Here is a 16,817-nt window from a genome sequence, read left to right as displayed (position 1 = left end):
ACAGTCTTCTTCCTTGTGCTGTTAATCTACTCATATATTGCTTTAAAACCAATATATCAAAGATGTTTTGATGAAGAGATTGAAAAATGCTAAAGTCGGAATGAAGCTTTGTAGTAATGCATAGTGTCTAAATATGAATCTTACCATATCTCTGTATATCCAATAACAAATAAAAAATGTTTGTCCATCTAAACCACTTTCACTCTAGAGCATTTTATATAAATGTTCTCTTTATGGTGGAAAACCTAATTTTTTATTTCACAGTTCTGCTAGATAAATTGAAATGCATTTGTTTAAATTTTCTGTCAAAGACCTGAGCAAATTTCTGTACTAAAACAAAAAGTATGTGAGAAAGTGACACCCATGTGCAGTGTTACAAAAGTAACGCAATTACAGTAGTAATAGATAAAACATATTTTCCACTGAGAAACCCTCAGAAAATATGTTTTATTGCTCTCATTCCAAGCATTGCCATGCTCTCTCTCTTTCTTGCTGGCCCACCTGAGGTACAGGTGTACTGTCTACAGTTGAGAGAGTTGCCTTTTACAAGGAGTCAGAAAGCTAAAGCAATCAGAGGCTTTTTTGGGAGGCCAGCTCATAAAAAAACTTTAGAAAAAGTCAGATCAAGCCAACTCAGCTGTATTACAATGCTCATCTAAAGGATGTGAACAAGATTCAAATTTAACTATATAATGTCTAAATTGTATCTGACGATAAAAATACATCCCTCTGCTCGCACATCTTAAGAGTATCAGCCTATTGTGCTATAATAGACACATCAAACCATGAACACCTTTCTTCTCTTAACCTACCTGGGTTTTGTTGGTGGGGATCAGTTTTGTTTTATCTTTAAATAACTGACAGTTGCTGTTATTACTACACAGCCCTGATCTCTCCAAAGTACATTCAAAATATTCAGCTCACCTGAACAAGTAAAGGTTCAACTTATCGGAGGTGTCAATTTGCACCAAATTGTTCCTTTTGAAATTTTGAACAAACTAAGACCATGGGAAGAGAGGGTTCTGAGTTAGACCAAGGTTTGTGAAAAGGATGAACAGGTTTTCTTAACAAATGCGTTTTTAGGAGAATTGTACATACGTCAAACAGAACAGCTGTTTAGGATATTTCACTTAAGGATAGGTTGTACACAGGCTGTGAGTCAGTGGACATACCAGTAGTGACCAGGGGCGTTTCTAAGACTTGATGAGGTTCAGGGCATAGCCCAGACCCATTTAAATAAACTAAATTCAATGCAAAATGGCCATAGACTTGCCCAGCTTGTTAATAGACAATGTAGGTTAATTTCAACTGCCCAGTTTGTAGATGTTAGTTAGATGGCACAATCATTTGGCCTTATCACACCTGGCCTGAAAACCAAAAGCCATAGTTATAATAATAATAATACATTTTTTTTGTAATACACTTTACAATTAAGACAAACCTCAAAATGCTACAGGTAAGATCATAAAAGCAAGATAAAAACATCAGTTTAAAATACATATAAATAGTGCAACGCCATTATTGTGCAAGGTTAAAACTCATATGTTCTGCTAAACAGAAATGTTTTTAGTCCTTTTAAAAGGTCTCAATATTCTGTGGGGCCCTCGGATGGTCAGGGAGGCTATTCCAAGTCCGAGGAGCGGCAGAGCAGAAGGCTCGATCACCCATGGTGCTAAGCTTAGTTCTCGGGATTAAGAGGCGGTTGGAGTTGTTTGAGCGGAGGGATCTTGTTGTAGTGAGAGGGGTGAGTAGATCTTTCAGGTGGGGGGGTTGCATTTCCATAGATGCACTGGTGGGTGAGACTCGAGACCTTCATATTCAATCCTAGCAGAAACGGGAGGCCAGTGAAGTGAGTGGAGTATGGGTGTGATGTGGTCGTAGTTTTGCACTCTCATCAGGTTCTTGCAGCACTATTCTGAACATACTGTAGTTTCTGTAGATTCTTGTTAGGGATCCCGATGAGAAGTGCGTTACAGTAACCGGAGGAGACCAGTTTTTCAGCATCATCTAAGAGGAGTGTAGAACAGAGCTTTGCAGTATTTCTGAAATGATAGAAAGAGATTGCAGAGTTTTTGATATGGGCTTCAAATATGGTGACTGTTGTGGAGAGGGGAATGTCTTGACCAGAGATAGTTATACCGGTTATGAAGGATGACTGGACTTGATGAGAGGTGGCAACATGAATTGCCTCGGTTTTGGAGCTGTTCAACAGGAGAAAATTGTGTTTCATTCACACCTTTATTTCCTCCAGATAAGTGGTGAGTGTTGAAGACGATGATGCTGTTGGTGAAGCTGCAGTGGGGTGTGAGTCAGATTTCATGCACAGATGTGTGTCATCAGCATAACAATGAAATGAGACTCCATGGTGGCTGATGATGTGGCCAAGGGGGAAGATGTAAATGATGAAGAGGATGGAGCCATGGACTGACCCCTGGGGGACTCCGCAGGTGACTGTGTGTTGCTGGGACCTTGCGCTTCCAAGTGAAATGTACTCTGTTCTGTCAGTGATGTATGATTTAAACCAGTTCAGAGCAGTGTCAGTGAGCCCAGTGGTTTGGTGACGTACTGTAGCTGCACCATGGCAGACAGGGAGAGGCTGCTGCAGAGAGCTGCCTGAACACATAGCTACCCCGGCTTTGATCAGTTGGACCTGTTGCCCTCAGGAAGGTGCTACAGGTGCTTCAGAACAAACACTAACAGACTCAAGAACAGTTTCTTCCCAAAAGCCATAACCACTCTGAACTTACACATGCACGGACTTCACTTCACAGCCTTTTCAGAGTTGCAGAAAGACATTTGTTTGCAATTATTTTGATTAAAATCGGCTCTTTATAATTTGATGAGACAGTTTGTTTGTACTTTAGTTCATATTCTTTTATTTCCTCGGGCTAGCAAATAGAAAATAGGCCTATTTTAGTTCAGGTTGGCACAATGTTATATGGATTAATTTAATTCTTTTTGGCCTCTCTGACTTTAGCAAGTAGCCTACATTTCAATAAAAATAGTATAAATCTACATTCTCGATAATATTATTCTTTATGTAGCCTGCCTATCAGTTGTTTTTAAGTGAAATAAACATTGAAAAATATTGGATCGGTAAAATGAAACATTAAAGGTCACACGACCGGCACCAATATTTTGTAGCGGACACACTGCCTAGTACAATGTTTCCTCTGAAGTAGAAGTACACAGTAAGTCTGTAGTATACAGTGGGTTTGCATGTGTAGTATTGTATAGTGCTTTGGGTTCCTTCTTTTTTCTTGAAGATTTCTTTTAAGTTTTTACTTCATTTAATAGTGATAGAGGATATACAGGAAAGGGGAGAGAGGAAGAGAAGAGCAGCAAAGGGCCAGAGGACAGATTTGAACCCGGGGCCCCTTTGCTTTCCTCTTTAAGTAATCTTGGGTACAATGATTCTAGAGAAATACCACATGCGGAGCAAACGGCACATTCCAAACAGGCACTGCACTAGTGAATATAAAGCACAAAAGGTCAAGTCAGTTATATCAAAACACAGAGTAATGTTTTCTTTCAAATAAGACCATTATATTTCTCATTTTAACCAGTCAGGCTGAAGGCTTTACAATAGAGGCACATGTGTGTTTTGGTCATCTGACCCGGCTGTTACTTTGAAAATTAAGCGATTCAGTTCACAATAACTGTGGGGGGTGGGGGTATCAGATGACAAGTTGAAATGTGTTTTAATAACAATAAATGTATTTATCATTTAAATACATATAACTTGTATTGTTAGTGATTTACAGAATTTCAGTAAGCAAACTACTGGACTAGGATCAACAAAATTTCTTTCCATGCAGCAATAGACCTTTGCATGCCATAGCCCCCCTGGGATTTAATGTTAAAAGTTTAACATTAATGATGGATGATGATACAACAACACAAATGAGATCCATGGGGCAGCTAATTAGTGTATCACGCCTAACAGAAGTGTGCACATGTTTTTTTTTCCAATGTGTGTGTCTTTGTGCCTTAGGGAATTCTTATCTCAACAGTCTTATGTAATGTTGTTTTCCCAGTTCACATATTCCAAACACTGTGTTTTGCACATATCTTCTGTTGAAACAATTCTCTCCTCCAACTTTGTGGCAACCTCAACTCTTTAATATGTTATTTGTATAAACTGACATCTTAAATAGAGGTACATAGATTTCGGAAAGTTAAAATATGAATGCTGTACATTGTGTGTACTGTAGCCTGTAAGGCAGCAATACATGAGGCTTATACAGTAGCCTCACTGGTCAAAATACATGTTTGTTTATTTTAGCAAGTACTGTGTGGTTTAACTGCCTGAACTCTGATTATCAATCCTTATATCAAGTTGATTTTCTATTTATTGAGTGTATATTAGGGGTGTGAATCTTTGATTTGATTTGATTCGATTACGATTATCCTGTCAACGATTCAAATCGATTCATTCCCTCCTTAATATTATTATGTATTACTACACATGGTTTTCATCAACAAATTCAATCAGTCAGATATCAACTCCCAGGGCCGGTTCTAGCCTGCTATATTAGGGTGGGCTGGTAGAAAAAATAGGTGGAAAGGTTAGTAGCACAGTTTAGAGAAGTGCATTAGTGACCCAACGGGTGCTGGTTTCCACATCGGAGGTGCAAAACTGAAACTACGGCAGAAGAACAGATGCAGTGTCACATGTCGGCAGCAGACACACAACACAGAAGCACGTCCATTATACTCAACTGGAACTGGTACATTGACTCTGAAAGCCGCGCTGCTCATCTCTATTTTTACAGAAAGAGTGGACACAAACCAACAGACAGGTGTGCTTCAGAGCACAATAATGATGAGAAGACGAAGAAGTGGGCAACTTTAGAGGCAGGCTTTAGGCTGCCCACCCAATTAGAAGTTAGAAATGGTGCTGGTGTTTTCTGTGCAATTTTTTTTTCTATTGACTTTTCTTAACTTTTGATTTAGTGGGCAAGATGTACGTTTTGGTTTTGCTGCTGCCGGCCCCGTGCACTCCCTTTTTATTGTATCTCTCTCTTAAAAAAACTTCCTGAATGTAGCAGTAGTAGAGTCTGAAGACAACAGACAAAAGGCAAAAACAAAATTAGCAGCAACCGGAAAATCAACAAGCATGATCAACAGGCTACAATTGATTATGGTCTGTCACTGCTGGATACAGGTTTTTAACATTTATGTACATAAAGCTTCTGCCATGTACTACTACAACTACATCATTAATCTTACTGCTACTTCTATTATTATATTATATAATTACATTACCCATATTACAAACTAAAATTACCACAGACAACTGTAGTAACAATATCTACATTGTTAAACAACTTAAGACACAAAACTCATAAGATAAAAGGCTTCACATTCCATGTTCATCATTTGTTTGTCATGTTATGCTTCAGAGACGTCATGAACTTAGATTAAACAGGTGCTATGTGCTGAGAGACCACTATTAAACACTGGGGATAGTAACACTCCCTCATCAGTAACAATTTAGGTACACAGGGTTTGTTCAAGTGCAACTGTTTACTCATGTGAGATTTATAAACCATTAGCATTATTAAATGAATGGCTCTTAACCATTTATGGCAATTAACCCTCATGAGTTCCTCGCTATGCATAGTTGGCATAACAGTTTCCCTCCCACACACACACATCAATTTAATAGTAATTATTATGTTAATTGAAAAAAGTCATACATTAACACCTACCAGAAATACAGAAAAAAAATGTTATGTTTCTTACTTTTTTATCTTCACAGTAACTGATGGATGTATTTCCGCTAGAGAGGCTAAGAGAGATTTATGTGACTGATTGTTAGTGATCCACAGAGAATAAAAAAGGATGGGACATTGACCTTCATCACAAGCAGGTGTGGGTTGTCTTCTGGAGGGAGTGGTTTCAGTAATCTCCATATTATCTTGTAACTGTGCTATAAGTTCAGTTTTTCCTGTTTTTTCTGTAGAAGGACTTCAGATCTTTTCTTTAGATAAAGATCTTATTTTTGCACCATCTTAGCCTCTTGATAAAGTATTTGATTCATCCTCTGCATCTGAAAGTCTTCGACAACATGTAGGTGTAAAAGGTTGAGTGGTAGAAATTGATCATCTTGTTTGTTTGTTTAAAGTCTGATAATGAGTGTGTGAGTTACTTACACTTAGTTTTATTAATCCTATTTTAATGCAAAACAGTGATTGCAATCAAATGGTTGACAGTGTATGAGGTGTTCCTGCATTGCTTTTGTGTAAATGTTTGATATGATGATGATGATATGATGTTAAAATGTTTTATATTTTTTTTCAGTGTGTTTAGGAAATTTGTACTCCATCATGTCGGGGGGGAATCAAAGCATTGTCACTGAGTTTATCCTCACTGGATTCCCTGGACTTCATCCAGAGTACCAAGGACTTGTCTCAGCAGTACTGTTCTTAGTCTATTTCTTAACTGTGGCAGGCAATGTTACTTTTTTTTTTTTATTTGCAACCGACCGCAACCTTCATAAGCCAATGTATTATATAATTCTAAATCTAAGTGCATGTGACATTCTCTTAAGCACAGTCACTTTACCTAAGATCATCAGTAGGTATTGGTTTCAATCAGGGAACATTTCGTTCATTGCGTGCTTCGTCCAAATGTTTTTTGTTCACTATCTTGGCACAGTGAATTCTTTTATTCTCTTTCTGATGGCTTTAGATAGGTATTTGGCAATCTGCCATCCTCTCCGATATTCCCTTGTTCTTAAAAACTCCACTATCCTCATTCTAAGTATTACAGCATGGGTAACTGCCATTGCATCCAATTTAATGTTGGTTATTAGAGCATATCCTCTGCCTTACTGTGCTTCAAACATTATCAACAACTGCTACTGTGATCATGTTGGTATAACAACGCTGGCATGCACTGACAGGACTCCTTATGGTTTCCCTGCTTTTGTGTTGGCAATGGTTATGTTACTGGGACCTCTGGCATTCATACTGTTCTCATATTGCTCTATACTTATAGCTGTATTTAAAATAGCAAATTTCCAAAGTCGTATAAAATCTCTGTCCACTTGCAGTCCTCAACTGATTATAATCTCACTCTATTATTTACCCAGATGTTGTGTTTATTTAGCCAGCAATGGCTTCGGCATTAGATTTAGTGATAATGTGCGAATAGTAATTATTATGCTGTATAGCCTTGGTCCCCCCATGATTAATCCACTTATATACTGCTTGAGAGCTAAAGACATGAGAGAAAGTTTGCGGAAGCAATTCAAGTTATATTTCAGCTATAAGTAACTGATAAACCAATCAGTCCTTTCAGGTTTTTCCGGTGTCGCGATTGCACCAATTCTTGCAAATTCATACTGTGACTTTGGTGCAACTCGCAATTATGACCAATCATCGCAATTTTTCAGCAAATTTGACCAATGACCGGAGCTTCCCACGACTTCAACCAATCCCAGCAGTCCCACGTGCCAGACTCTGTATCAGTAGGTGACTCTGAAAGCTACTTACCAAGCGGGAGTGAGAACAGGTTGACGTCACACGTACCTGAATGAAGACAAACCTTGTGTGACTCCAACATCTCACCAAGGGGATAAGCAAGCATCCACGAAGCGTAGCTCATATGATGCCATTATGATTTACAAAAATGGGACAGACGTTTGTACATACAAATAGACGGAAAGAAAACCTGAAAATGTTATGCATCTTGCTATGGCTTTCGCAGGCGCGGTGGCATAAAAATATATGGTGCACAGACGGAGTACAAAGCATAGAAAAACAATTTCTTCTAACTGGCTAATGTGATGTGTCCCAATTAAAGTACAGAAAAATAAAATATTTGACATGGTATACTCCTGCCCCTGGCTATTCATACTGTACGCATATTTCTAATTGCCAGTCATGTCTCTCTCTCTCTCAGATAGAAAGAGACAGGATTAGTGGAGAAACTGTAGTAATTGTAGCCTATATGTGGCTGTGTGTGTGTGTGTGTGTGTGTGTGTGTGTGTGTGTGTCGCTCTCTCTCTGTCCACCTGTCGGCCTCTCTCGCCGTGTGCCTGCTCATGGGTCTAGCTTTGAGAAGTCAAGACAGCCAAAATCACCATAAACCTGCCTGTTTTATTTTTAAATATGTTTATTTTGGCAAAATATCCGGCTGCACTGTGGACTTCCTGTATGTGATTACCTGCCTGGCTTGCAGAGATGGCAAAGTACTCACTTTCCGTACTTAAGTAGAAGTACAGATACTTGGGTTAAAAAATACTCTGGTAAAAGTGGAAGTACTGATTAAACTTCTTTACTCAAGGAAAAGTAACAAAGTAAAAGCTTGGAAATTTACTTAAAGTATAAAAGTAAAAGTAGCCTTGCGAATGACAACCATTTTTTATACAAAGCTACCTGGACCACACCAATGTGTGGCCAATAGGCCTAAAACATAACATATATGATTATTATGACAGAAACTGGGACTCCAGGTTAATGAGATTCTGACTCATTAGCAAGATATGAATTCAGTTGTGATTCTGTGAGAATTTTGAATCTTCCCCCTAACATTTAAATGAATGTAAATGTACCTGTATGTGTGTGTGCTCAAATATGGCTTCCGGAAAGAAAATAAAGGATTAAAATATGAATTACTAAACGGACATTAATTAAGAAGTTCCCACCACATTGGCCAGGAGTCATTCTTGATGCCTAAACATCTCTCTCAGATAAGGCCGAGGATGATTGGGAATGTCTTGCTGCTTGTCTGACGGATCTCTGTTTTCTTCCTTTTCAATCATGTCGCCATCCATACTACTATGTGCTAACGTTAGCGCCATCAAGCCGCAATGATTTAATGTGAATTAATGCAGAATGCTGAATCTGTTGAGTTGCGTCAAATGCAACGTAGGCCTACAGTAGATATATCCCATCCCTTTAGATTGAATATGGTATTGATGACGTAAACAATAATAACGATAACTCCAGTGAAATGATGTGAAAGTTGAGGACTAGATAAGGACTGGATTAAAGCTGATTCTGGTTTCCAACTTTGCCCCAGGTGTGTCTGTTAAAACAGACGGAGACAACATCTCTCTAGCTAAGTTCCCATCCACTTGTCAACTGAACTACAGTATCTGAAGTTGGTGAACAGGTGAAGACAACACCAAAATCACTAGCTAACTCAGGCTACTTTAAATGTGCAAGAACTATAGACCAATAACAGACTTAAGTGAACTGACAACATAAATTATACAATTTACAGTTCTCAAAGAGGCACACACACAATCTCAGCTGATTATCCTCCGAACAGCTCTCTTTTTCCTTTCTCTCACTTCTTTCTCCGTGTGGCGCGCGCACCCGCGCTATTTTCCGACATAACGACCTCTTGTACAAAACGAAAGTAACGAGCCAATTTTGTAAAATGTAAGAAGTAGAAAGTACCGATATTTGTGTTAAAATGTAAGGAGTTGAAGTAAAAAGTCGCCACAAAAATAAACAGTAAAGTAAAAATATCTGAAAAATCTACTTCGTTACTTCCCATCTCTGCTGGCTTGACACATATGGACAAGAAATAGAGGAGACGCCGAAATTATGGACGCTATGCGCCCGGTGTGGCCTGACAGATTGGATAACATGGGCGCCAAAATAAAAAAAAGATGCGCTTCCAGCTGTTAGTCTTCAGCATGTAAATCCTGAGCTTCATCAAAAACTCTGTGTGGCAAAAATAAATAAATAACACAAACAAGCCACCCTAACACACAACAGCTAGACATAAATAAATATTGGTTGATGACATCGGACCGGTTTTGCTCACCGGACCGTTGCCGATATATAATTTTATAACGATACTGATATGATCCCTAGCAAGGTTATTATAGTTTTGCATTTTTTTATTTAGTGCTTCTAAATGGCATACTTGTTTTTATGTGCATGGTGTACAGCATAACTGACGATTACAACAGTTATGTTTTGTATTGTGTAAATGAAGTGTCTGAGCGAGCGCATTTCGGTTCAAACGGGCTGTGTGTTCGTCTTCTGGCTGAGATAATTTTGAGTTGCCATATGTGCAAAACTTGCACAATATAATGAGCCAAACTGGGATTGACATTAAAAAACTAATAAATAAAAACTGTTTTGGCTGAAAATTGTCATTTTCAACTACTCTTTGACTAGCATCAGCACAGGGGGAATTCATCCCATCTTTTTACTAGGCTGCATAAGTGGGACCTAGGAAAACCTACTTTGAATAGGCTTTATCTTTTTAGTGACAGCTAAAATTCAATATTTTCGATATGCCTGATGTAGTAGTTTGAGATCTTGAGGTCGTGTGATGAGTGAGTAAGTGTAAATTCAAGTTGGAGTTTTCCCATTAACGAGGCCTTTTGAACACAACACGTTCGGTTTGAACGCAGCCGTTATTGCGAGAAAAGGCGCCCAAAGATCGTGGTCAGAGATCGGGGAAAAACGGTCGGTGCATAAAGTCACGGTAAGTTTTCAATGTAATGTTTCTGCTGACAATTGATATATTCAGCTATTCTGGTTATTCCTACTTTGCAAGATATTGGCTAATGGCAAGTCAGCAAATTGTGTACCGTTATTTAAGAACTTATTTTGTAGTTCAAGGGCAACTCTTGCCAACTGTGGCATTTCAAGGCAAGTGTTTAGAAATAAAATTAAATAAATTGATGCTTTGTCTTCGCAGTGTAAGAACAAGAATTATTGCTTAAGTGAAACTTGAGTTAGCTAACGTTAGCTAGCTAATGGCTGTAACTTTACTTAATGTTAGCTAACGTTACCAGAAAACTAACCATTCATGCAGTAACAAAAAATGCAAATTCAATGCATTAACATTACGTTAACGTCACAAGTTCAGGCATAAGGCCGTACAGGCACGTTAACGTTATTTCACGACAACAATTTCTGTGTTTTTTTTCCCCGGGCAACATCGCCATGATTAGCTGTTAGCTACATGTCTTGATGAGTTCAGTGTTAGCTAGCGATAGCTAACTAGACCTTAAGAGTTGAGCTGCTTTGATGGGACGGACCGTGGAATAACTAGCTACATTTCTGGCAACTTCAAGGCATTCGTAATGTAACTTAACCTCGGGATAAATATTTCACAAGAAGAAGAAAACGCTGGATCTTAATTTACAGCGTAGACCAGAGTTGACAACATAAACGTTATGTTGTTTAAATGTTATATATGATACTCTAACGTCCCAGTCCCGTGAATGCAGCATGTCACCTTTCAAAATGTTGCACGCACGCATGACTGTTTTGTAAGTAAGGTTCAACTCCTCTCGCTGTTATGTAGACTGACTGACTGAAATAAGGCACTTCACATTACGAACAGTCAACGTTAAGTCCGTTATTTGCACTTCTATAATAATGAACACACACCATGCTTCACCTGTTAATTCAAAGATTTTATGAGATGATCAGTAATACATTTTCCTTCACTAAAACTCTATTCTGTGTTATGATGTTTTGGATCATAATACTGTTACATAGATTTGCGGGCCGTAAAATACAGGGTGGCAGTTAACCATTAAGTTAAGCTGCTTCCATCTGATACACTTGCTGCTATTTGAAAATATGTATCAATGTAAAATGTTCTTCTTTGCAGAGCTGTTGACAACCTACAGGTTAGCCTACAGGTTGGCTAATTATCAAAGAGAACTTGGTGTGATTGCTGTGTTATGGAGAGGGAAAAGTGGAATATTGCTAGCAGCCACTTAAGGAAAAGGGCTGTTAAAAGAGGAAACCAGTTGTTTGAATCTTTCAATGAGCATGATAATAGTGTTGAGGAAAATTCTGAAGAGAACTAAAGTGGAGCAGTCGTTTCAAGCTCTGATTTGCCACCAAACTGTGGATCAGAGAGCAGTGGAGAAAGTGAATTAAGTAGTAATGAAGATATCCATTTTGATGGAAGGGGGGAGGTTCCTAAAGATGATTTGGCAGGTTTTTTGAGAGACTGGGCATCGATTGCTTTATCTGCCCTTTTGTCTAAACTGAAAGTCCATCACCCCTCTTTGCCAAAAGATGCTAGAACACACACCGACTTGCCATAGTGTTGCTTACTTGGCAGGTGGATCATTCCATTATTTTGGTTTACAGAACATGTTCAGCCGAACATTTCAGAAGCTTACATCATTTATCCAGAGTCATCACAATTTCAAATTACAACTGAACATTGATGGTCTTCCAATTTTCAAAAGTTCAGCTGTACAGTTTTGGACAATTTTGGGGATGCTCCAAGGGTATAGTAGAAAACCTGTGCTGACTGCTCTTTTCTGTGGAAAGTCAAAGCCTCAGTCATCGTCAGAATATTTGAAGGATCTGATCTGCGAGTTGAAATCCATGAGCAGTGGATTTATTATTAATGGTAAGACATTCTTCTTAACTGTGTGCTCAGTAATCTGTGATTACTAACTAACTAACTATTGTTAATATTTTACTTTCAACTAAAGTTGTATGTTGGGCAGCAGTGATGCAATTTATTTTTTCACTACTGTCCTAAATACCAGCTTATTGAAAAGTAAAATCATGTAAATTTGTTATAATTGTGTTACATTGATATATGGCATGTATCCTTTTAAGTACATTTTTCAGCTTACTGCACTGATTGTCATTGGAGGAATTGATGTTGAGGACAGTGTTTGGCGAGTTATGAAGCATTGCTTTACCAACCCCCTAGCCAAACAGCTCAACTGGCGTGGCATCAATGGCAAAACAGCTTTCCACAGTTTGCAACTGAAAGATGTAATTACTGGTAAGTGTTACGCCGATTACTTCAACGAATCACCCAAGTCCTTTGGAACTTGTTAAAATGGTTTTATTGTGTGTATCAGTACATTTGAATCTTTTTCAGCACATTTTTACAATACCGTGATAAATTTGGTCATCATGATATGAAATGTCCGTACCGCCATACTCTCTACCTTGGGGTCAATGGACCATGACTAGGATACAGCACAGCAAGCGATTGTCCAAAGCTTAGATTGTGTCCTAAGATTTTAAAAGTTGAGTACTCCATCCATGGCTTTACAATTTTCTCTATATTAAGGGACTGTCAGAAACAATAGGCTCACAGCAACAGCCACAGATCAAGAGGCAGAAACCTACATAAAAAGATGGCTTCATCTGGCGAGCGACCGAGACGGAGGGAGAAGAGAAAGAGAAGAACGAAGACGGACTGTCCAAAAAAAACGTAAGTCAGTTATTACATCTATTTATATAGAATATAAATGGATTGTGGCTCAGATTTGGTCCAGTTCTGGTTTATTTGGTTTGTTCTTGGTTGGCATGTGGCATGGTTATGGCTCACTTGGCCCAGATCTGGCAAATAGAAGTGGACCGCCCAATCGCCATCATTCCACGCAGTATGCGGGTTGGATGAGAAAATGGAATGTGGGCCACATCTGGGCCAGAAAAAAATGGACTGTGGCCCAGATTTGGGCCAGTTCTGGTTTATTTGGTTTGTGCATGGTTTTGGCATGCTTGTGGGCTCACTTCTGACAAGCAGGAGTGGACCGACCAAGTGCCATCATTCCACGCGGTATGTGGGCCAGGTGAAAGTGTCAAGTATGGTGGGATAGTGGCATTTCCAGCAGCCTGCATGGAAACTGCATTGAAAAAATGTAGATCATGAACATATCCTGCCTCCATTGCGCCTCTACAAATATTTCACACACAAGACTTAGTTTATTTCACTGGAAAACAGGGCTGGGCTTACTGGAATTTTTTAGTTTAAGCATTGACATCTAAAGTACCTTGTATTTTCTGAACAAGTGCATCTAACATCTTGCCAAGAAATAGCCCCCCCCCCCCCCCCCCAAGTAAAATTAAACATGGTTTACACCTTGGTTTTTGTTGTTTAACAAACAAGATTAGTGAGCTTTAAAGTTTTCACCCATCAGCAAGTAAGCTTGGCAATTTAGCCTATTTTTATTAAATTCAGCTTAATTGAGAAAAAAGCTGATTTCACAGTACCAATAACATGGCTTTGACTCCATCGGTCTGACAATCGGACAATCGGACATCTTCATTCAGCCTAATCCGTTGCTCATTTATTATGAATCAGAAAATGTATTCTTAATAGCAGTCGAGGTCAGGTGTAATTTTTAATTAGTTTTAATAAGTAGATTGTGATTAGAGTTTGAGTATGGCACTTTATCAGTGCTGCTGACTATGTGACGTGACGAATTTTCCAGAGAGTCTTTCTTAACAGTCCATGTCTCAAAACAACAGTCTCAAACAATGTCATCTTCTATGGTGTATTAACTATTATATTTTATACAGCTAACTCTTCTACACTGTTGCATTTAATTCAACATGTGATGTGATAGAACAGTCCATGGTTTTAACGTGATGTGGAGCAGTGGTCTGAGGGTTGTATTTGTTTTGACCTCCAGATGGACCAACGTCGTAAGGGGACAAACCCCGACCGGCCCAGCAGCCCGCGGCCCATCCACCGTAGGATCCCAGCGGCAGCGTCCCAGAGTGGCTTCCCACCTGGCACTGACCCTGGATCCTCAGCTGGAAAGCCGCTGACTCTGGAGGTAAGTCTGACTCCGGCTCTGTTAGACTGGCAACATTGTAATTGAAACTTTAATGTCAATTAAGCTTCTTTGAATTAAAAAAGATTGATAGATAGATAGATAGATAGATAGATAGATAGATTCCTTAAGGTACTCAAACAACGTCATCATATATGATGTATTAACTTTTACATTTTATACAGCTATATCTTCTATACTTTTGCTTGTATATAATTTAATACATACCATTTATTTTTAATTAAGTATTGTTGCATTGTGATCGGGATCCTTTTAATTCAACATGTGATGTGATAGAACAGTCCATGGTGTTAACATGATGTGGAGCAGTGGTCTGAGTGTTGTATTTGTTTTGACCTCCAGACCGATCAACGTCGTAAGTGGACAAGAGACTTTGTTCCAAACCCCGTCCGGCCCAGCAGCCCGCGGACCCTCCACCGTAGGATCCCAGCGGCAGCGTCCCAGAGTGGCGTCCCACCTGGCACTGACCCTGGCTCCTCAGCTGGAAAGCCGCTTACTCTGGAGGTAAGTCTGACTCCGGCTCTCAGTGGAAAAAGTGAAACTTTACTACTATATGTTGACATGGACACACAAGGCATAAGGCCTACTACAGTAATAACACTGTGAAAGAAATGCTACATTTGGCACAGAGACTGGGTGTTCATGTGCTTGATGTTGTGATATGTGTGACATGTGAGATAGAAATCAACAGATAGATATGAATCAATCTTCTTGTTTGGTAATGTTCATATTCCTATTTATCATGTCCTGTCTAAATATTTAGACTGGCAACATTGTTATTGAAGCTTTCCTGTCAATAAAGCCCCTTTGAATGGAAATCAAAAGATAGATAGATAGATAGATAGATAGATAGATAGACCTACTGTCACTGACAAAAGGACTTTTAAATGGAACATGTGAAATTAATACACTTATAAACCAATGTTGTTTTCTATGTATTTTACCTTTAAGACTTTCCGAACAACAAAAAATCCCGAGGCTAAATTCAAATTTTTTTGCTGTAAATGAATTTAATAAGACTGAAATAAGTAGCAGTGAGTAGCTTTTGGATGACTTGGCTTTGTTGGTTGATTTTATACAGACCGTCTGTTTCATCTATTGAACAATTAGACTGATCATAGTAATGTTATAATAAAAATCTTCCCACGTTTTTCTTTAACTTCTTGCCGATGTTTGTCCAGTATGCAAGCAGTGCAGTAAGCCTAATTTACTATGCCTATATTTAAATATGCTCTTCATAGACAAATAATATAGTCTACATAGACTATTTGGGATATTTTGTTTAATTTAGACCTGAAAAGATTGTTTCAAATATTCTGTTTGCATTGTGGCCGAACAACAGCCGCGCATGGTGATCAGCAGAGAGGTGTGACAACTGCAATAATAGTTAGATTTTTCAAATCTTTGAAGAAAAGTCATGAGAATGTCCCGACTTTTCACCCATGAGCAATAGAGCTTTAAATAAGCATGTTGTTGAAGTCTGGCGTGAATGATGCTCTAAAAGGTAGCCCAGGCTTATCTGTAGGCTAAGGTAGTCGGCCAGATGCAAGGATGATGTTTCTCACATCATTTATTAACAGGTCAGAGGTGAGTCAAAATGTTTTAAGAGCTTCATTAATTTAGGCTATATGTCTGGCTCACATGTTGGATATTTCCAATAAAACTGTATTTAATGAAATTGCCACAAACTAACACATGGCATTGTTCTTGCAATGGAGGACTAGTTGATGTCACTTAATTGGAACCTGAGGGAAGACATGTGGTCAGGGTCCATATTGGGTCAGGGACCTGATGATTCCACGGTTGCTATGTTTTGTCTCCAGGTGCATCATTTCACATATGATCATCATTCAAACAAAAACAAACTTTCTATCAGTCAGAAATTCAGAAAATTTCTACTTGCACACCACGATTTCTGTAAAAGAGACAATTCAACTGACGACTTTTTGCACCTTGAGTTCTACTTAAGACCTACTGTCACTGACAAAAGGAGTTTTACATGGAAAATGTGAGATTTATACACTTTCTAAACCAGTGTTGTTGTCTGTGTATTTTACCTTTGAGACCCCAAAATTAACCAATGTTAATTAATCAAATAAGACTGTTTGTAGCCTATAAGTTTGGAGAAGTAGCTTGACTGAAGCAGCTTTTGGTTGACTTGGATTTGTTGGTTGGTTTTATACGGACCGTCTGTTTTTATCTATTAAATAATTAGCCTGATCATAGAAATAATATAATAACAATAATGTTTCAAGATTTTCTT

At 38.6% G+C, this 16,817-nt stretch overlaps 2 protein-coding genes across 2 annotated transcripts in view; both read left to right on the top strand.

The window, feature by feature from the left end:
* The first annotated feature begins 6,332 nt into the window (after positions 1-6,332).
* Positions 6,333-7,493, top strand: LOC116671524 (olfactory receptor 52B2-like). The gene has a single exon (XM_032502885.1). The coding sequence runs from the start codon at positions 6,333-6,335 to the stop codon at positions 7,281-7,283; it is 951 nt and encodes a 316-aa protein (XP_032358776.1). The 3' UTR covers positions 7,284-7,493.
* Positions 7,415-16,817, top strand: part of LOC116682115 (atrophin-1) — a 36,866-nt gene continuing 27,463 nt past the window's right edge. The window contains exon 1 of the mRNA XM_032509706.1: positions 7,415-7,477. Coding sequence (XP_032365597.1) covers positions 7,415-7,477 — 63 coding nt within the window. The remainder of the gene's footprint in view (positions 7,478-16,817) is intronic.

The sequence above is a fragment of the Etheostoma spectabile genome, chromosome 3, assembly GCF_008692095.1.
Source record: "Etheostoma spectabile isolate EspeVRDwgs_2016 chromosome 3, UIUC_Espe_1.0, whole genome shotgun sequence".
Lineage (NCBI taxonomy): Eukaryota > Metazoa > Chordata > Actinopteri > Perciformes > Percidae > Etheostoma > Etheostoma spectabile.
The sequence above is the reverse complement of the archived record's forward strand: the minus strand, read 5'-3'. Positions and strand labels throughout refer to the sequence as shown.